Source organism: Rousettus aegyptiacus, unplaced genomic scaffold (assembly GCF_014176215.1).
Source record: "Rousettus aegyptiacus isolate mRouAeg1 unplaced genomic scaffold, mRouAeg1.p scaffold_m13_p_15, whole genome shotgun sequence".
Classification (NCBI taxonomy): Eukaryota; Metazoa; Chordata; class Mammalia; order Chiroptera; family Pteropodidae; genus Rousettus; species Rousettus aegyptiacus.
In genome coordinates this window covers 842,601-863,970 of record NW_023416290.1, presented here as the reverse complement: position 1 = coordinate 863,970, position 21,370 = coordinate 842,601, and the positions used below count along the sequence as shown (strand labels likewise).

Sequence of the window (21,370 nt, the reverse complement as noted above, 5' to 3'; positions counted from 1 at the left end):
ACCAGATAGGAAATGATTCCTTCTAAATTGTAAAAGGATGCACCAAATGGAAAACACATTCTTTTTTCGGTGTCGAGGAGTACAATGTACCGCTTTATCAACTAATTTGCTTGGCTCATAGGCACATCTCAAGTGTTTCGAGTCATCCAGGATTTTTTTCTCTGGAACTAATGATTTCTGTGTTAAGGTTTTCCATTGACGTTCTTTGCTTGTATGTACAGTGGTGCCAAAATGTAAGATCTGAAACGAATAGCTAGTTGTAAATAGTAATAGTGTTGGTTGATTATTTTTCACTATTAACTTGTTCTCCGTTGTACATATACATATGTATTTTTAGTAACTAAAAGTAAGGTAGGGGTGCTTCCTCAGTGTTCCCCTCCATTTCCTCCCTTTCCTGACGATTCGGCCTTCGAGCCGCGAGGACGGTTCGCGTCCCGCACACGCGGCGCATGCGCGAGCAGGAGCACGTGCCGGCAGCTGGCGGGAGCAGGTCTGCGCACGCGCAGGCCCGTGCGGTGGGCGGAGCTTCGGCCCGCAGGGGCTGGCGGGAAGGGCGCGCCCAGGGGCGTCGTCTGTGCACTGCGTGCTCGTGAGAGCCCGAGGCCGCCCAACCCCTGCCCTGGAACCCCTGAGGCCGCCGCTCCAGACTCCCCGAGGCCGCCGCCCACACCCTTGGACTCGAGGCCCGCAGGGCTGCGGAGCGAGCAGCCGTAGTGGGAGGATTCACCTCAGGCGCGTGTGAGCGTGTCCGCTCGGTGAGCAGGCGCGGGGCGGGCGGTGGGCCAGCCGGGTGGCTGAGGGAGAAGGGGGTTGTGACACGGCCGAGGGGGAAGCTGGAGGCACGTGTGTGAGAGCGCGTGAGCACGTGTGAGCACGTGTGTGAGAGAGCATGTGCGCGCCCCACGCCCGCGTACCGTTCCCGCCGCCGAGGGCCTTGGGGCTGCGACGCGTCGGGATTCTGAGAGCGCGCGCCACTGCCCGGCTTCCCGATGGAGGGGACTCTGGCCCCGGCTCGAGGGCCTGGTGTCCCCTGCGTTCCCCACATTGATAAATTACCTATGAAAAATTAAATTTAAAATTGGATAGAAAAAAATAAGTCTAAAAAATAAATGATGTAGGCAGAATGATCACACCCCAAAAGGTCCACCCTCTAATTCTTAGGACTCGTGAATATGTTACATGACAAAGGGACTTTGCAGAGATAGTTACGGTCATGGACCTTTAGATGGGGAGATTATCCAGGTGGAAAATATCTAATTTTATGAGTCCTTAAAAGCAAGAACTTTTTTTGGCTGTGATCATAGAATATTGCTATCGAAAATGTGAACTTCAACCTGTAACTTCACTCTACACAGAGGAGATGAAGAACTAAAGTGGCTGAAATATCACTTAAAAAGTTAGGGTGGATTCTTAATTCAGTTGACTGAAGTCTAATGCTTACTTATCAAATTCAGTGTGTTGTGGCACTGACCGTGTGAGGATGACTGTACCCCCCAGCCCCATGGGAGAAAGACAGGCAGGCAAACGAAAGGACTTGATTTCTTTCCTCTTTCGTTTAGTCAACAGGTACTTCTTGAGTACCTGCTATCTCCTCAGTCCTAGGCATTGGTAGACAAGTCCTTCACTAGCTTCTAGTGTGAGGAAGACATAAGTGTGTTATGTCAGCTATTTCACTGAAATGGAACTAGGGAAGTCTACACTGAAGGTATTTGAGAAGGGTGAAGATAAATAATGGTGGAAGCCACTTGGAATTTTTGGACCAAAGAGATTAAGACATTATTTTGATAGTGTAGATAAATTACTTTTGCATGTTGCAGTCTTTTATTATTCTATGTACAAATAGTATGAAAATAAAGTTATGGTTTAAAAATAATGGGTTATTACTATTATTTTGATAGTAAAGTCATTTGGCAGCAGTGTAGGGACTGGAATATGGGAGGATGTCATTATCCATTACAAGAACAAAATGCTACTCTCCCCAAACCAAATGCTGCTACCAGGAAGTCTTACACAGATGAGAGGATCTGAGGTGTCCACTCCCTACATTTGTTTAGTGTGTCACCCTGGATATCAGCTAATATTGAACATCTGTTTTTTGTTTTTATTGGAGATGTCTCATTTAGACTGCCAAAAAGAGAACAGGGTCATTAGTTCTACAATGTGAAGTTCTCCAGCAGCTTGTCCCAGTGTGAGGAGTAGTGATGTCAGGAAAGCCATAGACACTGCAGGTCATCCTAAAGCTGAATCACACTGAGAGTCATTATAGGCATGATTTTAAATGACATTGCCAAACTTTCACACATGTGCAAATAAAAACAAAGTCATTTTATATAGCATTTAGCACCTGGGAATCATTGTAGACTGACTGCTAAAGTAAAAACATAAGTAATGAACAAGTTAGGATATTATGTGCCTGCTGAATTACCAAGGGTTGAGTGATACTTAGTGCAGTTTGAATTCATAACTTTGGTAAAAACAAATAATCCATGTGACTTATTCTCTATTAATTTGTTTATTTTATTTTATTAACCATAACAACTTATTGTTAATCATCATGAACTGGAAACACTTTTATGTCAAAGACCATATTGCAGAAGAGAATTTAGATGTTGTACATTATATGTCTTTAATATTCTTATATGTGATAATGTATGAAATCAGATTTGTTATCATTTGCGTTATTTTGATCATACATAGGCCATAAGATACCATAAGGTACAAGTTTTGATATAAATTGTTGGAATGTTAAAGTGGTAGTCTTTTCTGCTTAAGAAACATGTTTTTATATTCATGTTTTTTAATCATGTCTGTATGAAATATGTAAAATTTAATAGTCATATAATCATGTCCTGAAATATAAAAATATCCTTTTACATTTGATAACTGAAAGCTTTGGAGGAGACAATTAGTAAGATAGTTGTTGGTTTTTATTTTTTATATATATTTTATAGACATTTATTCAGCATGTATATAGACCTCCATCTACTCATTATGTTCACAATTTGAATTTAAATACAATAAAAATGAGAAATAATTATATACACAAAAGAAATGGGTTAATAATCCTAATGTGACATAGTACCACAGAAATCATCTTGGCTTAATCTTGATTTAAAAGATGGGGAGCAAGTCTAATTTCACCCCTATATTTCTTAGTTGTTTTCTATTTTACAAAATGGAAGTGTTGTTAAGATTTAAGAATACCTGGAAAGACTGTGTTTGAATGTGTGTGTTTCTTGAATGATATACATATAATTAAATTATTTACATATTTGATAATTCTTATAAGCTGCCAATAGAACTGTTTGTCTTGGAAAATTTAACTGTCTTCCTGACGCATTGATCAGATAAGGCATCCCATCTCAACCACGTGCCTACCCAACTCCTCTGCAATGATCTTTCCAGCTGCCCACAGTTATATACGCTCAAAGCTGGCTTTGGCTATAAATATAGTAGTTTGAATCACAGTACAGAATACCAAATAACTGCAAAAATATTGGCTCATTTGCTCAATTGAATCTTATGTCTTGTAGGAAGATGTCAAAAAGGAATATGTGCAAAAGGAACAACAAAAGGAATGGAACAATTTCAAGGTACAATACTATATATTGCAATGAAATACATGGGGTAACTAATCATCCTTTCCTTGAAGTAGACTTTATTAGTGATAACCTTTTCAGAGAGCATGAAGATTAAGGGAAACAAAGTAATTATAATAAATAGATATTAACAAAAATATTTCTACTGAAAAATGTAGTTCCTGATAGCTTAATACTACCTTGTAAAAGACATGTAAAATTGTAGTAACTGTTTTTTATCTTGAAATTTAAAGGGAAACATATGCATTAAGTATGTACTGTGTGCTAAGCAATTTATATGTTATTTAACCCATGTAACTAAAATTACTGCTTTTCTTATTTTATGAAAGAGGAGGGTAAGGCCTAGGGAGATTAAGAAACTTGTTTGGATGGCATGGATAGTTAATATAGGTGCTGGTACTTCAACCTGCATTTGTCAATTTCAGATACAGTGAGTTTTTTGTAATTTCATGGTGCTTTCTCTGAGGGCTATAAAATGGCAAGTTAGGATGAAACTATATTTCGTAATATACATATCAAAGGAAAATTAGTGACTGTGGTGATTTTCACAGTGTTGTGAGATTCTTCCAGTTTGGGGCACTTCGAAAAATTGGCTGCCAGAAGCATCATCACTGTTATCATCAATGATGTCTTCTACCATCACTCTTCCAATACCTTCTATAAGATAGAGTGAGTGAGTGAAATCCTTTGAAGATCTCATTCATCTATATTTTTAAATGTATTTAGAGACAAAAAAAAAAAAGGAGATAATGGGATTGTAGCACAGCTGAGGCAGGGTCTCCAATATATGTAGGGAAAAAAACACACGTGAAGGTCTAAGTGTACTGCCTTTTAAAGCAGCAACTTCTGGTTATTTTTCTGACTAACATGGTAGAATGTGGTATGAGACATGCCACCATCGACAGAAAGTAAAAGTGGTAGGCAGAGATTTTAAGTAGGGTATTTTATTAAACAAACAAATACACACACAAACGAACAAACTCCTATGGCCCCTCACTTAACTAGAAAGAAGAAAGGGCAACTGCTTGTCACAGCCCAGCGTCAGGCGGTGGGACACCTTAGGGAAGTGCTGCCTGGCTGCTGTGTGTCTGAGCCCCGTGCGTAGTTCTCCTCTGCGTCATAGGTGTGGAGAGCAGGGTGGGGATGCTGACCCACTTAATAAGAAATCGTGTGTTAGAAAAACTTCTCAAATATTTATTTCTGTTAAGAGAAGAACAGCGAAACAAAGAGTGGGACGAATTCCCACATTAAAGCACCCCCTCCCATAACCATCTGCAGTGATGCAATCTTTGGCAGAGTGGAAGTTTGCTCTTGCCTTGATAAATTCCTCATCCTGTTCTCTTGATAAGCTAGTTCTTATATGTTTGTTCATGTTCTTGTCTGTCAGTGAACAATGATTCAGCTCTCATCAGGGATTTTCTTTGTGCCAAATGTTATAGTTTACTAAAAAATTAAAATTAAGTCTATTGTTGAAATATTTAGTATTTTTCCTTTCAAACTCTGGCTCTTTCTAAAATAAAATTTGATCACCTCTTTAATCCAATATACAAAAAATTTTTAAATAAGTAATATTTTAATACTTTTCAGTTTCCTTTAAAGGAATCTAAATCCGTTTTTAAAAATTTGCATGTGATTTTGTAAGAATTTTGCCTCCACCAAAATGTATGGCCATACTGAACTTCTTACAGTTCTTTAAAAGGCCATCTCTTGTCAGAAACACCCTTACCTGAGCTAATTTGTAACTGCTTATTGTCATATTTCATGACTGTGATTTCAGTAAGGTAGACAGACTGAGAGGCTCAGTGCCTGTCACAGAACTGGAGCTCAATAATTATGAAGAATACATGAATGCAAGTATACATTCTACCAGTAGATGTTTTTACTGCCGAAATGGCTCAGCTTGAAGGTGCCTTAACTTGGTTGAGGTCACCCCGAATTTATGATGGAGAATACCTGGAAAGTCTGAGAGTTTGAGGCCCTTCATCCAAGCTATTGTTTCTTTAATGACTTCCTGCTGTCAGACACCCTGTCATCTCATAGTTAGAAAATGATTTATGGAGCTTTGAGCTGGAGGTGTCATACCCTCAGATTCAATAATGTTATTGCGTGAACAATTGACGATGAGCGCTTCACAGGGTTGACCTGGAAGCTTGCTGCTCTTGTCCCAAGTCCTCAAATCTAGACCATTTGGCAGCTGTGCCAGTTCGTCTGCCACAGAAATTCTCGTTCGAAATGCCCCGTCACCGAGCGCTTGAAGCCTGGTCGGGGCAGGACATCTGTTCTGGAGCCAAGATGTTGTCACGGACACTCACCTTGATTTCCTTTCTTCTTGCGGCCCATTCGTCAAGGGAGGGTGGAACCCCTCAGCGTTTTTATTAAACCTGGCGGGAGAGCACACTGCAGTTCACAGTTTGTAGACAGAGTTGCGGGATGAATTGTCAGCTTTCATGTTTCTGCTTTTGAGTCCAGAGCCTTAAGCAGTGTAGGGACTCTGTACACGTTTTTCCGATTGAGTCATAAAAATGGGAACTAAAAACCAACTGGAAAGTGTATGTAAAACACGGTCACACACAGTGGCGTGTTAATCAGTGTTTAACAAACTACTCTCCCTTCAAAAACAAGGCAACGGACACCCTTGGTTTGTAGCGTTCGCCGCTTTTTGTGGTATAAGTGTTCCTATCGTCACCAGTCTCAGGCTGTCGCCGTGTTGCCACTGTCGTGCAGTTAGGGAGGGCCATGCACAGAGGCTCTCATGGGGCCTGAGCCCCGGCACCTGAGAGCCTGACTTTGTGAGGCTGTGCACCCTGGCCAAACCGAGGCCCAAGAGCTCAGGGCTTTCAATTCGGGCATCTCCCTGGACAAAGGCAGAGCCGAGGGGCAGGGGGCTGTTCCTCCAGGACAGCGGGTCACCAGACCGCAGGGGAGGGGATGAAAGACGTGGCACTGTTGCGGAAGGCTAAGCAAAAGTGGAGTTTGTGGGAGAGAGTCATTGCTCAGTACCATTCACTACCACGAGAAAAATTGCTGGATTTCACATGTATCCTTTCTCTGTATCCTTTCCGGTTCTTCTAAGTTAACATTGCTGATGAAAGATGTTTGGTGTCAAGGCTCATTATCTTATTCACCTGACAGTGTATCCTAGGCAGGCCCTGCCCCTGGCAGACCCCACCTGGTGTTCTGGTGTTTGGACTCCTCACACAGGCAGCTTTTTGTGCTTGGTTTGCCCCCCCTCCCCCGCCCCCACAGGTTTTCGTTCTGTCCCTTTACTCAGTTTGGCTTTCTTGCTCTGCCAGCACAAGCTCCATTTGGGTTTGTTCTTACGTTTCCCTCACCCCTTGTCAGCTTCACATTTTCCTTCACATCAAGACACCACTTGGAAGAAGGGGCAGAATGGACACAATTATTGCATATCTCCAAACTGTGCTGAAAAAGCACAACTCAGAAACACTTTCACAAAATACTCCATGAGAAAACAAAAAATTCTGACTGACTCATGTTTAGCCAATAGTTCAGTGATTTTTCCTTTAATGTAAAACCCTAGTTTCCATGGTTTTGAATATAAATATATAAGTATTTCTTCAGACCAACTATGATTCAAAAGTTGTTTTAAATAGTTGTTGATTATATAGCATCTGTCTAAATTGTACACAGGCCAGTTGCACATACTACATGCAAAGGGCTAGTGCCCATTTATGAGTTGTAGGAGGATGGAAATTTTGCCATGAGATTCAGGACAAGGGCAGAACAGCTAAGGCAGTTTACAGCTAGAGGGACACTTCATGTGAAATGGAGCACATGTCATCATACAAGTCTTGAAGCGAAAAGCCAGGAACTCAAGCCCCAGTGAAAGAAAAGGTTGAAAGTCCACGCAGGGAGGCAGTGTTTTGGCATTTCTTGTTTACTTGGTTGTCCGCTTTGAATTTAGAAAGCTGAGCAGGACATAGAGGATGAGGGAATGATTGACAAAGGGTTATCTCTCAGGATTCAGCAGGGAAAAGGCTGAGCCAGGCCACCGATGGCATCGCTTGATAGGTACAACTTTCAGTGTAGACTTCAAGACATAATTCCTTCCCCAGAAAGGGTATGAAGGGAATCTGGTCTCTGAGCTCATAATTCTCAGGTACCAAGACAGCCAAGAGGGATCATAAAATAGGACCAACAGAGCACACATATCAATAGTAAAAGACTGTTGTGAACAATGCTGCAGTGAACACAGGGGTGTAGATATCTCTTCGATATCATTTTCATTTCCCTTGGGTAGATACCCAGAGGCAGGAATGCTGGATCATACAGCAGATCTACTTTTACTGTTTTGAGGAATCTCCATACTGTTTTCCATGGTGGCTGCACCAATTTACATTTCCCCACATCCTCACCAGCACTCATTATCTCTTGTCTTTTGGTGATAGCCATTCTAACAGGTATAAAGTGCTCACATTGTGATTTTGATTTGCATTACCCTGATCTTTAGCTATATTGAGCGCCTTTTCTTGTACCTGTGGGCCAAATATATGTCCTTTTTGGAAAAACGTCTGTTCAGTTCTCTTGCCCATTTTTTAATCTATTGCTTCTTGCTATTGAGTTGTTCTTGATATATTTTTAGTATTAACCCTCATCAGGTACATGATTTGCATATAAATAAAACACATCTAAGTTGGAAAGGAAGAAGTAAAACTGCTTCTATTTGCAGATTGCATGATATATATAGAAAAATCTAAAGACTCCAGCAAAAAACTGTTAGAAAAATAAACAAATTCAGTCAATTTGCAGGATACAGAAATTAACATACAAAAATCAGTTTTATTTCTGTACACTAATAATGAACTATCAGGAAAATAAATTAATAAAACAATCCTATTTACAGTTGTATCAACAAGAATAAAATATCTATGAATAAATTTAAGCAAGGAGATGAAAGACATTACACTGAAAACTATAAGATACATCAATGAAAGAACTTGAAGATGACACAAATAAGTGGAAAAATATTCACTGCTCATGGATTGGAAGAATTAATATTCTTAAAATATCCCTAATACCCAAAGGAGTCTACATAGTCAGTATAATCCCTATCAAAATTTCAGTGGTGTTTTTCACAGAAGTAGAACAAAGAATCCTAAAATTAGTATGGAATCACAAAAGACCCCAAATAGCCAAAGCAATCTTAATAAAGAAGGACTAGAGGTACCATACTTCCTCATTTCAGACAATATTACTAAACTATAGTAATCAAAAAGTCATGACATAAAAACAGACACATAGATCAATGAAGCAGAATAGAGATTCCAGAAATAAACCCGTACATATATGTGGTCCAAGAACTCATGGCAAAGGAGTCAAGAATATACAGTGGGGAAAAGAGAGTCTCGTCAATAAATGGTATTAGGAAAACTAGATAGCCAGATGCAGAAGAGTGAAACTGGACCCCCGTCTTACACGATACACAAAAATATCGGAATTGATTCAGAGTTATGTTGACACTTAAATGTAAGACCTGAAACCATGAGACTATGAAGAGAAATCATTGGGGGGCCAAGCTCCTTGACATCGATCTTTGCAATGACTTTTTGGATTTGACACCAAAGTCAAGTCAACAAAAGCAAAAATAAGTGGGACTATGTCAAAGTAAACTTAACAGTAAAGGAAATCATCAACAAAATAAAAAAGGCAAACTACGAAATGGGAGAGAATATTTGTAAGTCTGATACGTTTTATAATAACAAATTTAGATATATAAGAAAGATGTACGAGGGTTTCACAGACATCTGTTAAAGAGCATGTACTTCTGTGGATGCATAAGGAAAGATATCCACAGCTATAATGCACACAGTTTTGTGTTTATCATTGTCCTGAGTACTATGCATTTATTGCTACAATTGCCTTATATATTTCAAAGATTAAAAAAAAAAAAAAAAAAGCTAAGTTTGTAAATAAACTATTCAGTTTCCTGAAGAAAATGTCATTTGCCCTCTGGTGGTCACTGACTTCCCCGTCTTTGGTTATAGCAGCCTAAGTTATTCCTGAGACTCCAAACCCGGCACAGGCCTTGCTCTCCCACCCTGTGCATGTCTGTCTGCAGGGAAGCGAGCTGACAGCAGGACCGCTTTGCGGATGCTGAGCTTGCCCACTTCCCGACTGCCGCTCTGATGAAAGACATACTCATCTGGGAAATATAAATGCAGTTTCTGGAGAGAGCTAAGTCCTTCTGAGAATGACTGCCTGGTGGGCCAAGTTCTGTCATCAGAAAGTCGCAGGCAGCTCGCTCTGGAATGTGTGTTTGAGGGTGTGGGAACATGCAGACAGATTTTGCCCTTTGTGTTTGACTTGGCAGTCTCTGTCCCCACTGCTCGCTGCGTTGTTTCATCACCATGACATCTTCCTACGTGACTCACAGGACTGCATTTTTAATAGGGAAACCTGCTGCTGCTCATAAGCTCTGGGAAGAGGACGGATAGGGAGGCTGTTAGAAAGTTTTTGTCCATTTTCAAACCAAGCAATAAATCTAAAAAGCTCTGTGTCCAATGTGAACCACACATGAAAAAGTGCTGAAAAGTGTTTAAATTAATTTTCCAGTGCAATGGAAAAAATGCAATTGCTATAATATCAACTCCTACATTTTAGAATCTCTCTCTCTCTCTCTCTCTCTCTCTCTCTCTCTCTGTGTGTGTGTGTGTGTGTCTTAAAGATATGCTTTAATTTACAGTCTACTATGCTCATTAATTCCAGTTTCTTTCTCAGCTTTGTGGCTAAACATGGTCATGTTTTCCAGATAAAGCAAAATGCCATAAGAGAGGTTCTGACACCTGCTACAACGTGGGTGAGCCTTGAAAACTTTATCTTCAATGAAATAAGCTAGACACAAAAGAACACATATTGTATAATCTCACTTACATGATGTACCTAGACTAGGCAAGTTCTATCCTACATTCATGGAGACAGAAAGTAGGGGTAGCGGTGACCTAATGCTCAGGGATGAGCAGAATGGCAAGTTGTTGTTAGTGGCCCAGAGCTTCAATGTGGGTTGACTATGGAGTTCTGGAGACGGATGTGGTGATGGTTACATAGCAGTGTGAATGTGCTGAATGCCATAGAACTGTGCCCTCAGGGTTAAGTGGCAAGTTCATTGTATATTTTACCACATGAAGAGAAAGAATATGAAGGCATAAGACAAATGAATGCATTTTAGACCACATTCTAATTCCCTAATTTTAGAGAAAGTTAATGAATTCTTTTTCTATTTTAGCTGTCTTTGATAATTAAAACTTAATGGCCTAAATTTAATAAATAGTAGCACCTTATATTACCAGGTCTAGCATAACAACAGTAAATCAACAAAATCTAACTTTGACTATTCTTAAGACATAGCCCTTTAAAAAAATAGATAGCTAACAAAGTAAATTAGTAAGAATGTAAAGAATAACATGAGTATTGCTAGCACCTAATTTTCCAACTGCCAGCTCCATTGTGTTTATAATGGGGCCTTAATGGGACACGGTGAATGGTTTCCGTCCGGCTGGTGGATGCTGCAGGAACAGAGGAATGTTTGATGAGCTGCTTGAAAGGTTTCCAGCCGAACTGGAGTTTTCTATGTTCACGAGAGAGAGGAGCTGTGCCAGCCTCCCCGCAGTGCCCGCTGGGTGTCATGCTGCAGAGAGCTGTGTGGTGTGCCTGGGGAGGGGCACCATGGACGGTGGCATCAGTGACAGAGTCCACCAAGGTGAGGAGAGGTGGGCTGGAGCAGATCCTGCCATCGGTGGCCACAGAGAGACCACATGTTCCTCTTCAGAGGCTTACATTGCATTAGACCCGTGACATTGACACTGTTCTGAATAGGACGGACATGGCATCCGAGAATGTCGAAACCCGATTTATCCTCAGTCCACAGAGTGAATTTAGCCTAGAAAAATAAAAGGATTGCTACTTTTTAATACTCAATGGTAAAGCAAATTTTAGGACCATTGAATGAGTTTTATTAAATTTATGTTACATCTTACCACCAACAGTGTCCTTCTGTACTTTGAGAAGTAGATTTGTTTTATTTGGAAATGGGAGCCATGATATTTATAAAATATCATTTTAACTTAGCTGCCTATAAAGTCATAAATGTTTGGTGCTAAACTGCAGTTAACGTTTTTTAAACAAGTGTTCTTGTCATTTTTCTTCTGTCCTGCAATGAGTCCTTTGACCTGGCTTTATTGGCCTTTCTTGCTTTTATTGCATCTCTTATGGTAAGTTATCTCCAGTTGTTTTTGCAAATATGGCTATATAAATAAGAGACAAACAAACATAAAGCAGTTCGACACAGATGCCAACCAAGTGTTTCTGCTGCCACCTGCTCCCGAGAGCAGGAGGCCCCGGGCCCGGCGTCCCACACGTCTCCCTGCTCTCTCCTCACGCTTCGGCCAGCACTTTCCTTCCTCTGGACTTTCCAGGCATCACTATGAGATCCTAAGTTTTGTTAGTTTTTTGAACTATTAAGCAGGATTATGCTATATTTAGAGATTTTATTGTGTCGTAACATAAAGAGAAGACTGAACTGGAATCAAATCTGTACGTCACCAGTTTTTATTTGCTTATTTATTCTGTTCACATCCCCGTACACCCTCCCCTTTGGTAATCATCATCTTGTTCTCAGTATCTATATATCTAGTTCTTTTCCGTTTTTTTATTCATTACTTTTTTTTTTTAATTTAGATTCCATATGTAGGTGCAATCATTTGGTGTTTTTCTTTGTCTGAATTATTTTACTTAGAATAATACTCTCGAGGTCCATCCACGTTGTTGCAAATGGTAAGATTTCATTCTTTTTTTTGTAATGGCTGAGAAATATTCCATTGTGTGTCACCTCTTCAGTATCCATCATCCGTTGGTGGACACCCAGTTTGCCTCCATATCTTGGCTGTTGTAAATAATGCGGCAATGAACATTTGGATGTACATGTTCCTTCGAAGTAGTGTTTTGGGTTTTTTAAGTAAGTACCCAGAAGAGGGTTTGCTGGGTGCCCTGGTAGTTTTTTTTAATGATTCGAGGACCCGTCATGCTGTTTTCCACAGTGGCCACAGCGGTTCGCAATGCCACCCGCAGCACGCAGGCTCCCTTTCCTCCACGTCCTCGCCAGCAATTGCTGTCTGTTGATTTATTGGTGGTAGGCAGTCTGACAGGTGTGCAGCGACATCTTCTTGTGGTTTTGATTTGTAGTTCCCTGATGATTAGTGACAGTGACCATGAGCTTTACTGCTTTCGAGTTGTAGGACTCACAGGTTGCTTGCTGTGTCCAAGCCTTACTTTGGGATTCTCACCCATGGAGCAATGGCTCCCTGTGTTCCCTGTGTGCAGATCTCAGGAAAGGCTCATGTCTGTGTGGCACCGTGGGTCCCTTATCTTCATCGTACGTCTCAGTATCACTGCTGCTTGGTATTCAGTGTTAATAGAAAAATTCATTTAAATGTGTCCTGACTCTTTGGATTACCATGTTAAGTATCTGCTTACTGCCCCGAGATTCATTTTCTCTCTCTTTCTTTTTTTTAATTAGCACTGTTTTAATTACCAAAGTTTTATGGGCAAAAAAAATCAATGGATTTAACATGTAGTTGTTTTCCCTCATAACAATTACTTGGAAAATAACTTAATGGTAGTATGTTAAATGGGGAGAAAAAGTTTTTCAATCTTTCAAATTAAGAAATGTAGTATATAATTAAAATAATGTACTATACACAGCAGTATAAACATAGTGAACTAAAAACAAAAACAAACAAGAAGTTACGATGTAACAGCAGGTACCATATTTATTTTCTGAGTCCTAATATAGTTTGCTTATCTTTCAAATTAAATTAATGTTGACTTGAATATTATTGATTTCATAGTTGTTTATGGGTATTTGCTTTATTTTAAGTTACAAAATGTTTATGTTCCAAGAATTACATATAATTCTATTATTATACATATTTAAGTAACATGTTATATAATCATTCACATCAATCCCAGGAGTCAACTAGAATTTTTTTATAAAGAACTGTCTCATTATCCTTATTTAAAAATCAGTCACATACTCCCTGTCTTTCAAGGTTGAGGTGAGGGTTAAATGAGACATAATAGGCCATCAGCACAAACCCATTCCCTTTACTTATTCATAAATGTCACTTACTCCCTATGGCTTTTATTTTATTCTGTTTTAGTAAGTGAAGCCAATATAAACAAAACCAAAGTAGAAGCAGGTATGTTTTTATAACATTGTTGTTCTCCAGATCAGGCTTCATGCTCCCTGGCACAGTGACCCCTGGGCCTCAGTGACGTTTGGCAGCGCAGGCTCCGTCCTCGCCTGCTGGCCCAGCGCAGGCCGATGGCAGGCCGCATGTGCAGGGCTCAGAGTGCCGCTCTCCATGAGGCCAGGGGCAGTGGAGGGGACACTCAGCGCTCTGGAAGCTTCTGCTGTTCCGGGAGATGGCACAGCTCACGTCTTCTCTCGCTGTGTTGACCAGAGCAGGTGACACGCTATGCCCGTCATTGGGCAGAGAAGCCTCAACCTCTGTAAGAGGAGCGGGTGGAGGGGGCCTCCAGAGAGGCAGCTGGCACTCGAGGGATGGACCAGTTACAATGAGCATCTGGCCTTCATGGGTGACAAACAGGACCATAATTTCTCGTTACCCCTTTAATGTCAGCAACATGAGGTCAGACCTCATGCCATATAAACAGAGTTTAAGGGTTGCAGAAAAAAGCCTGCTTTATCGATTCCAAGCTACAGTTTTTCCTCATAGTTTTATTCTTAACAGTTCAAAAATAATTAGTTCCATTGAGAAATAACTCATAGATATTAATTTTGAAAGTTATTTTTGTTAGTAGAAATTGTGTATAAATTATATTTTCTATAGATTTTGCTTAAATTCTAATCTTAAAAGTTATAAGAGCTTCTCTTTTTTTATTTTTCTACTTGTTTTTCTGTGAAATTCATACTGTTTATGCTACTATAAGTTTTAAAGTTTAGGGGTGACAGGATTAATTATCTTTAATCATCCTTTCTAGGATAAGACCATGAAAAACTCCTTGTATTATAATGGAATTATCCCAGGCTTTGGAAAATGGGACCATTACTGGACAAGCATTCCCAGGAATCTCAAGGACACCCTGGTCAGTTATTAAAGATACCAGCTCATAAGATGCTGGGGACTTCCACATGGATTAATTCTTTTTAGTTTATTGTTTAAACTGACTGTAATGGTCCATCACATTACCTTACACCTCAATTTATTCCTGCAGACAAGCTTCCTACTAATTAATTTATTTACAGAAATACATCCTTACTAATTATATTGATCAACTGAATCTTCTTTCAATTCATTTTTTTCTGCTTTTTTATATTAAGGTCTTATATCATAAAAAGAGATAAAAACATCTTCCTTAACAAATTTTAGAGGACCAAAAATTTTAAAATAAGATTTCTGACATCTAAATCCCAATTAATATATTTAAATTAAATGCTGTGCTTTGGCTCATTAGATTAAGCATGAAATTGGAATCAAAATAGGAAGCTTTTTGTTGTTTTTCGATACCCATAAAACAGTATAGTTTTTACCATCTTAAACTCATTTGCAAAGTACATCCTATTTTCTATGCATTCTGCAGTTTAAGATGGCTTAGTACATTTGGGCTGCTGTGTCAAAATACTGTAGACTCGTAAATATAAATGACACTAATACATGTGTCATGGCTGGAAGTCCAAGGTCAGGTCACCGGTGTGGTCTTGTTCTGGTGAGGACACTCTTCCTGGTCCCTTGTCCATTCCTCCTCCCCAGGCGTGCAGCAGTGGGAGGGGCTGGGAACTCTGTGGGGTCTCTTTTCTGAGGGCGCCGCCCTTCTGACTTAAGCCCCGCCCAAAGGGCCACCTCCGAACACTGTCACCATGGGCATGGGGCACAAACTTTCGAACCATGCCACGTGCAGGTAGAACATCTACCCAATACATTTAGAAAAAAATACTTCATAATGTCAGACTCAAACATGAGTCTAAAATAGAGTAAATAAAAATGTGTGGCTCTGTAGCTCTTCAGTTATTATCACCCTTTTGATATATTTTCTTTGGTGCCATGAGTCTCTCTGATATCTGTAACATCTGTAGAAGAGCTTGCATCGTCATGTGACATCTCTCACTGCTTAACCATCTGATGTTCAAACATTATTTCTGATACTTTACGGTTCACAAATAATTTATATGGTATCTGCACAACTTCTACTTTAAGCAGAAATAGTGATAGAGGGAAAACAATCTGATCCAAATATCAATAGAAACAAAAAAATCTCAGTTGGCTTCTCTTCCCTGCTGAGAGGCAGGGAACCAGCAGATTCAGAGTAGGTTTTGTCAGTGACTGTCACACTGTCCGTGGCTTATCAAACTGAGTGTTTTAAACACCATTCTGGTGCTCCAAATGTCTTCAGGTACAGATCAGTTTCAAATTCGCCCGAAGTTTAAATTCGAGCTAAAATTATAGCAAGTTATCACTCTGAAAACTTATGAACAGTGTAAACAAATATTAGTGGCTCACAACTTCAAACAATTTAGCATTGTTACCATAGATGAATCATCCGGAATCCACTTATGGAGTGTTAAATACACGTCAGGCACTGGGCCAAGCATGGGAAGTTAAAATCTAATTAAGATGTGGACCCTCCTCTTGGGGCTAATCCAGGCTTAGAGAAAAACATGTAAGTAAAATCTGTAATTACGTGACAAATGCAACCATAGCTCTGTATGTTATGGTGTCATCCAGAAAGCAGTGATCAAACAATTAGATTTTTCAGAGGATAATTTCTTAGAGAAAGTGCGCCTTTTCCCAGCACGGCCGGGTGAGGAGGCGCCCCTGCCCGAGGGGGTGAGTGGCACTGCAGAGGCCGGGCATGTCAGGGTCTGCAGTCGCTCATGCGTTCCTAAGCCTGAGGCATGGTGAGCGGCGAGTGACATCAGGCCGGCTTCTCGTCAGCTGCCTGTGCCATCACAAAGGCCTCGTGCTTAGAAAGCCCATCGTAGATTTAATGCTCTTGCCATCATGTCGAACTTCTGAATGATTTCTCAATAAGGGGCCCCACGTTTTCATTTTTCACTGGGTTCACGAATGTGTAGTTGATCCCGAGTGCATTCTGTGTCCCGAGTAAATGTACATGCCCCACCGGAGGCTCGGGTTTTGTCCTGTGAGGCCTACAGGTCCTGGGACAGTTTTATGTAGGGCAACGATGCCGTAATATCTGTATTTTAGGGAGGTCATGCTAGTGGGGAGATCACACCAGTGGAAGCAAGAACGCAATGAGAGGACAGCAGCGGTAATCCAAGCGAGAGAGGGAGAAGGCTTGCTCTGAGCCGTGCTTGTCCGAGAGAAGCGCTGGAAGGACTGGAGTGAGTCCCACACAGAGAAGCAGCAGGAGGCAATCTGTTGTTTCCACCAGGTCGCTTTCACATATTTTAATCATTTAACAACCTGTGACAGCGAAGTCTAACTAGTTGTTGTGCCCTTATTCTTTGCAGTGACACGGGCATTAAGTCCTACCTCTGCCCTCTGACTGCCCACCACATGTAGCTGATGAAGGGCACTCTGCATGTTGGACTGTGGAAGCAGATCTATTCCAAATCATGCAGGAGCACAAACTTGTTACAGTTACAGACTTTATTATTTTCAAAGAATAAGACAATTAGAAGTAGAGAGTTAGATGTAGAAATAGAAATATATTTATAGTTGCCATATATTTGTGCATATAGATACATAGAGTTAGGCAAATAGACATGATAGATAGGTTTTGGGGAATTTTAATATTACATTTCTTGTTAAAGTGAAGAGTATTTCTCTTCTGTCACGGTCAAACACCCAAACACATCTGCAGCCCGATGCCTGTTTCCTTCCTGGGTCACCCTCTCCTGCCAGAGCTGGTGTCTTCCTCCACACTAGGCCAGCTGGGTCAGCACACAAACCTGGTGCCAGAGTGACACCCCGCCCGTGATTGCCAGTCATCGGCCCTCAGCAGATTTCGCTGTGAATAGACCCTCTCCTTCAGCGCCGTCTCTGCGGCCCCGACTCCATTCACTCTTTTATATTCTGAAATATTCAAATTCATGAATCCAGGTAAAAGAGTGACATAGGGAACGGCCGTCTGCGCTGTACTCCAGTTTATCAAATAACACCCTGTAAGCCCTCTTCCCAACAGACTCCCAATCAGCAGCTACCTACCAAGAAAAGTTGGTTGTATTGAAGAAATGCGGAAAGTGACATAGCTCATTTATATGCGTATATGTTAAACATTATGATTTTAAGACATAATGAAATATCATACTTTGATGTATCGTATGAGTCCCATGATTGAGAAACTGGATTTTTCTGTCTTCTTTCTGGCATAAACTACAACCAAAAGCAACATCTACAACTTTCAGGCTTTTTTTTTTTTTTTTTTTCAAGTAGAGTGAGAAGTTAAAGAAATCTTCAATAGGCTCTAAAAGCAGAAAACATCTATTTTCTATGATTTTTTTTTTTCAATCGAAATATTTCCTCTGGTTAAACCCATGATTATAGTGTGACAGTACTTTTGGGGCTCATCTTTCTCTTTATAAAGATTTCAGAGGTATTCAACAAAACTTCCATATGAATAAGAACATTATTTTCACACATTATTTACTAAGTAGTTACATTACTTAATTGTAAGAAGTTCAGTATGCATAGAAGTGTTTCTAAAACTTTGCAATCATTGAATGTAAGAGAGGGCCTTGTAGCCAAATACATCTCAGTTTGCTTTGCATAGTAATCACTATGCTTTTATGTAGGAAGTGGAGAGTATTGGTTAATTTGGTCAATTTATCAACTAATCAGTTAAGAGAGTTTATAGTAATAATAATAGTTAACATAAGCAAGAACTTAAGAGATTTCAAATGGATAAATTCTCTCAAAAACCACATGAAGTAGATATTATTGTTCACTACTTTATAGGTCAAGCAATGGACACGTGGAGGTCAATGTTTTCGTGAATGTTAAGTGTTCTTTTGTGTTTGTCAGTTTATTTCTGATGAGAATTAAGGAAAAGTTCAAGTCATAATAAACCCAACCAAAAGATATTTATGTTGCGAAGGTTTTATTATGCCCCTAAATGAAAACTAAGCAAAGTTTCTGGGTACACCATGTGATTGCGTTCATTACTGTGTAAAAGCCATTTCCGTAGTGGTTGCTGGAAGAGGTCCATGACCCTCTGCCACCGTCCTCAAAGTCTGGACTGTGTTTGATCTAAAAATAGCATCAACAGTAGGGGCTTTCACCAGAATTCTACTGCTCTTCTGTTTTAATTTATTTTATGGCATACTGTTTCGTACCTTTCCTTTATAAATAATACAGTCTTGGGTACAGTTATGTTTAAGTCTTTCATACTTACAGAACCATGAAAATATATCAGTTCACGTACAAATTACTTTTCAAACTCTTGTCTTATAAATGAAACAAAATACAAGAGTTGATTACTGTTCACAAAAATAGAGAATATAGACAGTATCAAGTGGTTTGAATTACCATGACATTACAGAATTATAAGATAGTGGATCTGTAAGGGCCTTGAGAAATCATCTGTTCAAGCTGCCTGCCTTTAGGCAGGTAAGTGTCTGAAGAAATACTTCGTGAAAATATTTTTCTAGTTTCTTTTAATATCTCCAAGAAGAAAAACTCCAAAACCCACCAGAGTACCTCGTTTGAATGATTTTTGGTTACAAAAGAAAAAGAAACCATCATGTAATACCAAAATTGCTTCAGTCCTATTCATTTCTTCCTGTAGTCTGAAGAAACACAAGTCTCTTCATGTTTCTTCTTAGGACCTCATTATTATCTTTTTTGATCATTTGGCTACTCATCATTGTCTCTAGATTCTTAGATAATTTTTCAAACGGAATAGCCAAAATTGAAATTTTTGCTAGTCGATTCTCGTAGAATAATGCCACACAGTAATTTTGTTGCTCAGTCACTGTGATTTGAGTGAAACAATTAAGTTTTTCTATTTTTTCATCTTTTTCTTCCATTTTTGTCTAACCTTAGGGGACCCACGATAGTAACTCTAATTTTAGTGGTCAGGGGACTGACTGACTACCTGTTTCTTTGGCAGAGCCTTAACTGATGTTTTCCCTTCACTAAGGTTCAATAATAACAAAAAGGATTTTATTTATCATTTCCCCGGAATCAAATCCGTCCCCCGGACATGGGGGCGGATGCTGTGCCGACATACTAGGAAAGCAATGTCGGCCTAGAGGGCTAAGACTGGGTCATAGGCTGGAGAGGTTTCCTAGGTCACGGGGCTTTGGGGACTAAATCTGAGACCTTTCTGGGTGACCTAGGACGGTGTGTTATGTACCAATGGTTAGGACAGAATCCGACTCGAGGGCCTGAATTCCAAGGTGAAGAGCAGTACTTTTATTTTATTTGTTGTGTGATACAAGTATATCCGCCCCTCCCACTCATCTTGACTTAATCATTTCTATAATTTTGAACCTTTCCATTGAAATTTCCTAATTGTAGAAACCAGCTTCTCTTTCAGTTAGGATTTGTTGGTGGCAGTTACCAAAACCCAACATTATCTAGTTTAATGCAAGGAGAAAGTTTCAGCATTTAATCAAATTTGTTAAATGCTAAAAAGAAATCAAGATAGTATCTGAGTGTCATTAAAATTTTAATTTAGGTATTTTAAAAAGCAATGTTGTAACCTTTTGGGTGAATGTTTTTCCTTTAGTAGTCAGGCAGAAAAACAATTTGAACCCTTGCATTAGTGACGACAAGTCTGCAGTGCCTTTGCTGAGTGTTTCCAAAGGCTCCCGCCTATGCTCGCGGTCTCCCAGTTTTGGTTTAATTAAATTTATTGTGGTGACAGTGATTCATATTATATAAGTTTCAAGTGTGCAGTTCAGTATTACATCATCTGTACATTGAGTGTGTTCACCACTCACAGTCAGATCTCCTTCCATCACTTGTGTTGGACCCCCTTTACCCTCCCCTTCCCGCCGCCCCCCCCCCCCCCAAAAAAAAACCCTCCTCTCTGGTGACCGCCATGCTGCTGTCTATGTCTGTGTGTCTGTTCGGTCAGTTTGTTCGTTTGCTGCTTGTCTTACATCCCACAAATGGGTGGAATCATGTGGGTCTCTGCTTTTTCTGTCTGACTTACTTCCCTTAGCACGATAATCTCAGGATCCATCCATGTTGTTGCAAATGGCAGTGTTTCATCTTTTCGTACGGCTGAGGGATATTCGGTTGCTGGGGGCGTGTGGAGGGGTGGGACAGAGGTGCCAGGTAGATGTCGCCATAAGCTTTGTAACACTGGACCTTCTTACAATGCACATGTCACTTTGGTAAATATAGCAGTCGAAATGTTAATAATTAACTGATTCACTTAATTTAGGAGTAACTTTGCGTAATGTTTTTAAACTAAGGCAAAAGGAAAACACCATAAAATTATAACTCTTGAAGAAGTTCATATCCTTACTATGCAAAGACTTCTCCTAAATAATGAAGAAAAAGATTAATAGCCTTTATGAAAAACTCAAAATATTAAACAGGCAATTCATGGAAACATATTTTAGAAGTCATTAAGTGTGAAAGTCTTCTCAATTTCTCTCCTAATTAAAAAAAATAAAGTATTTCAGATTGGAAAAACATTAAAATAATTACATTGTTCGTAATTTTTTCAGTGATGTGGAGCTGTGACACTTTGGAATATTACAAAATTGTAAAAGCTATTTTGAGAGAAACTGGGTAATATCTATTAAAACTTTTAAC

General features: G+C 39.8%; 1 protein-coding gene across 2 annotated transcripts in view; it reads left to right on the top strand.

The window, feature by feature from the left end:
• The window catches only part of CNBD1 (cyclic nucleotide binding domain containing 1), a 163,806-nt gene that overhangs the window by 117,813 nt on the left and 24,623 nt on the right, over positions 1-21,370 (top strand). Inside the window, exons 13-14 of one of the 2 annotated variants that reach the window (XM_036232746.1) lie at positions 3,534-3,593; positions 14,619-14,735. In XM_036232746.1, coding sequence (XP_036088639.1) covers positions 3,534-3,593; positions 14,619-14,735 — 177 coding nt within the window. Of the gene's footprint in view, positions 1-671; positions 756-3,533; positions 3,594-14,618; positions 14,736-21,370 lie in introns of those variants that run through there. The other variant, XR_001597916.2, reaches the window with a different exon arrangement.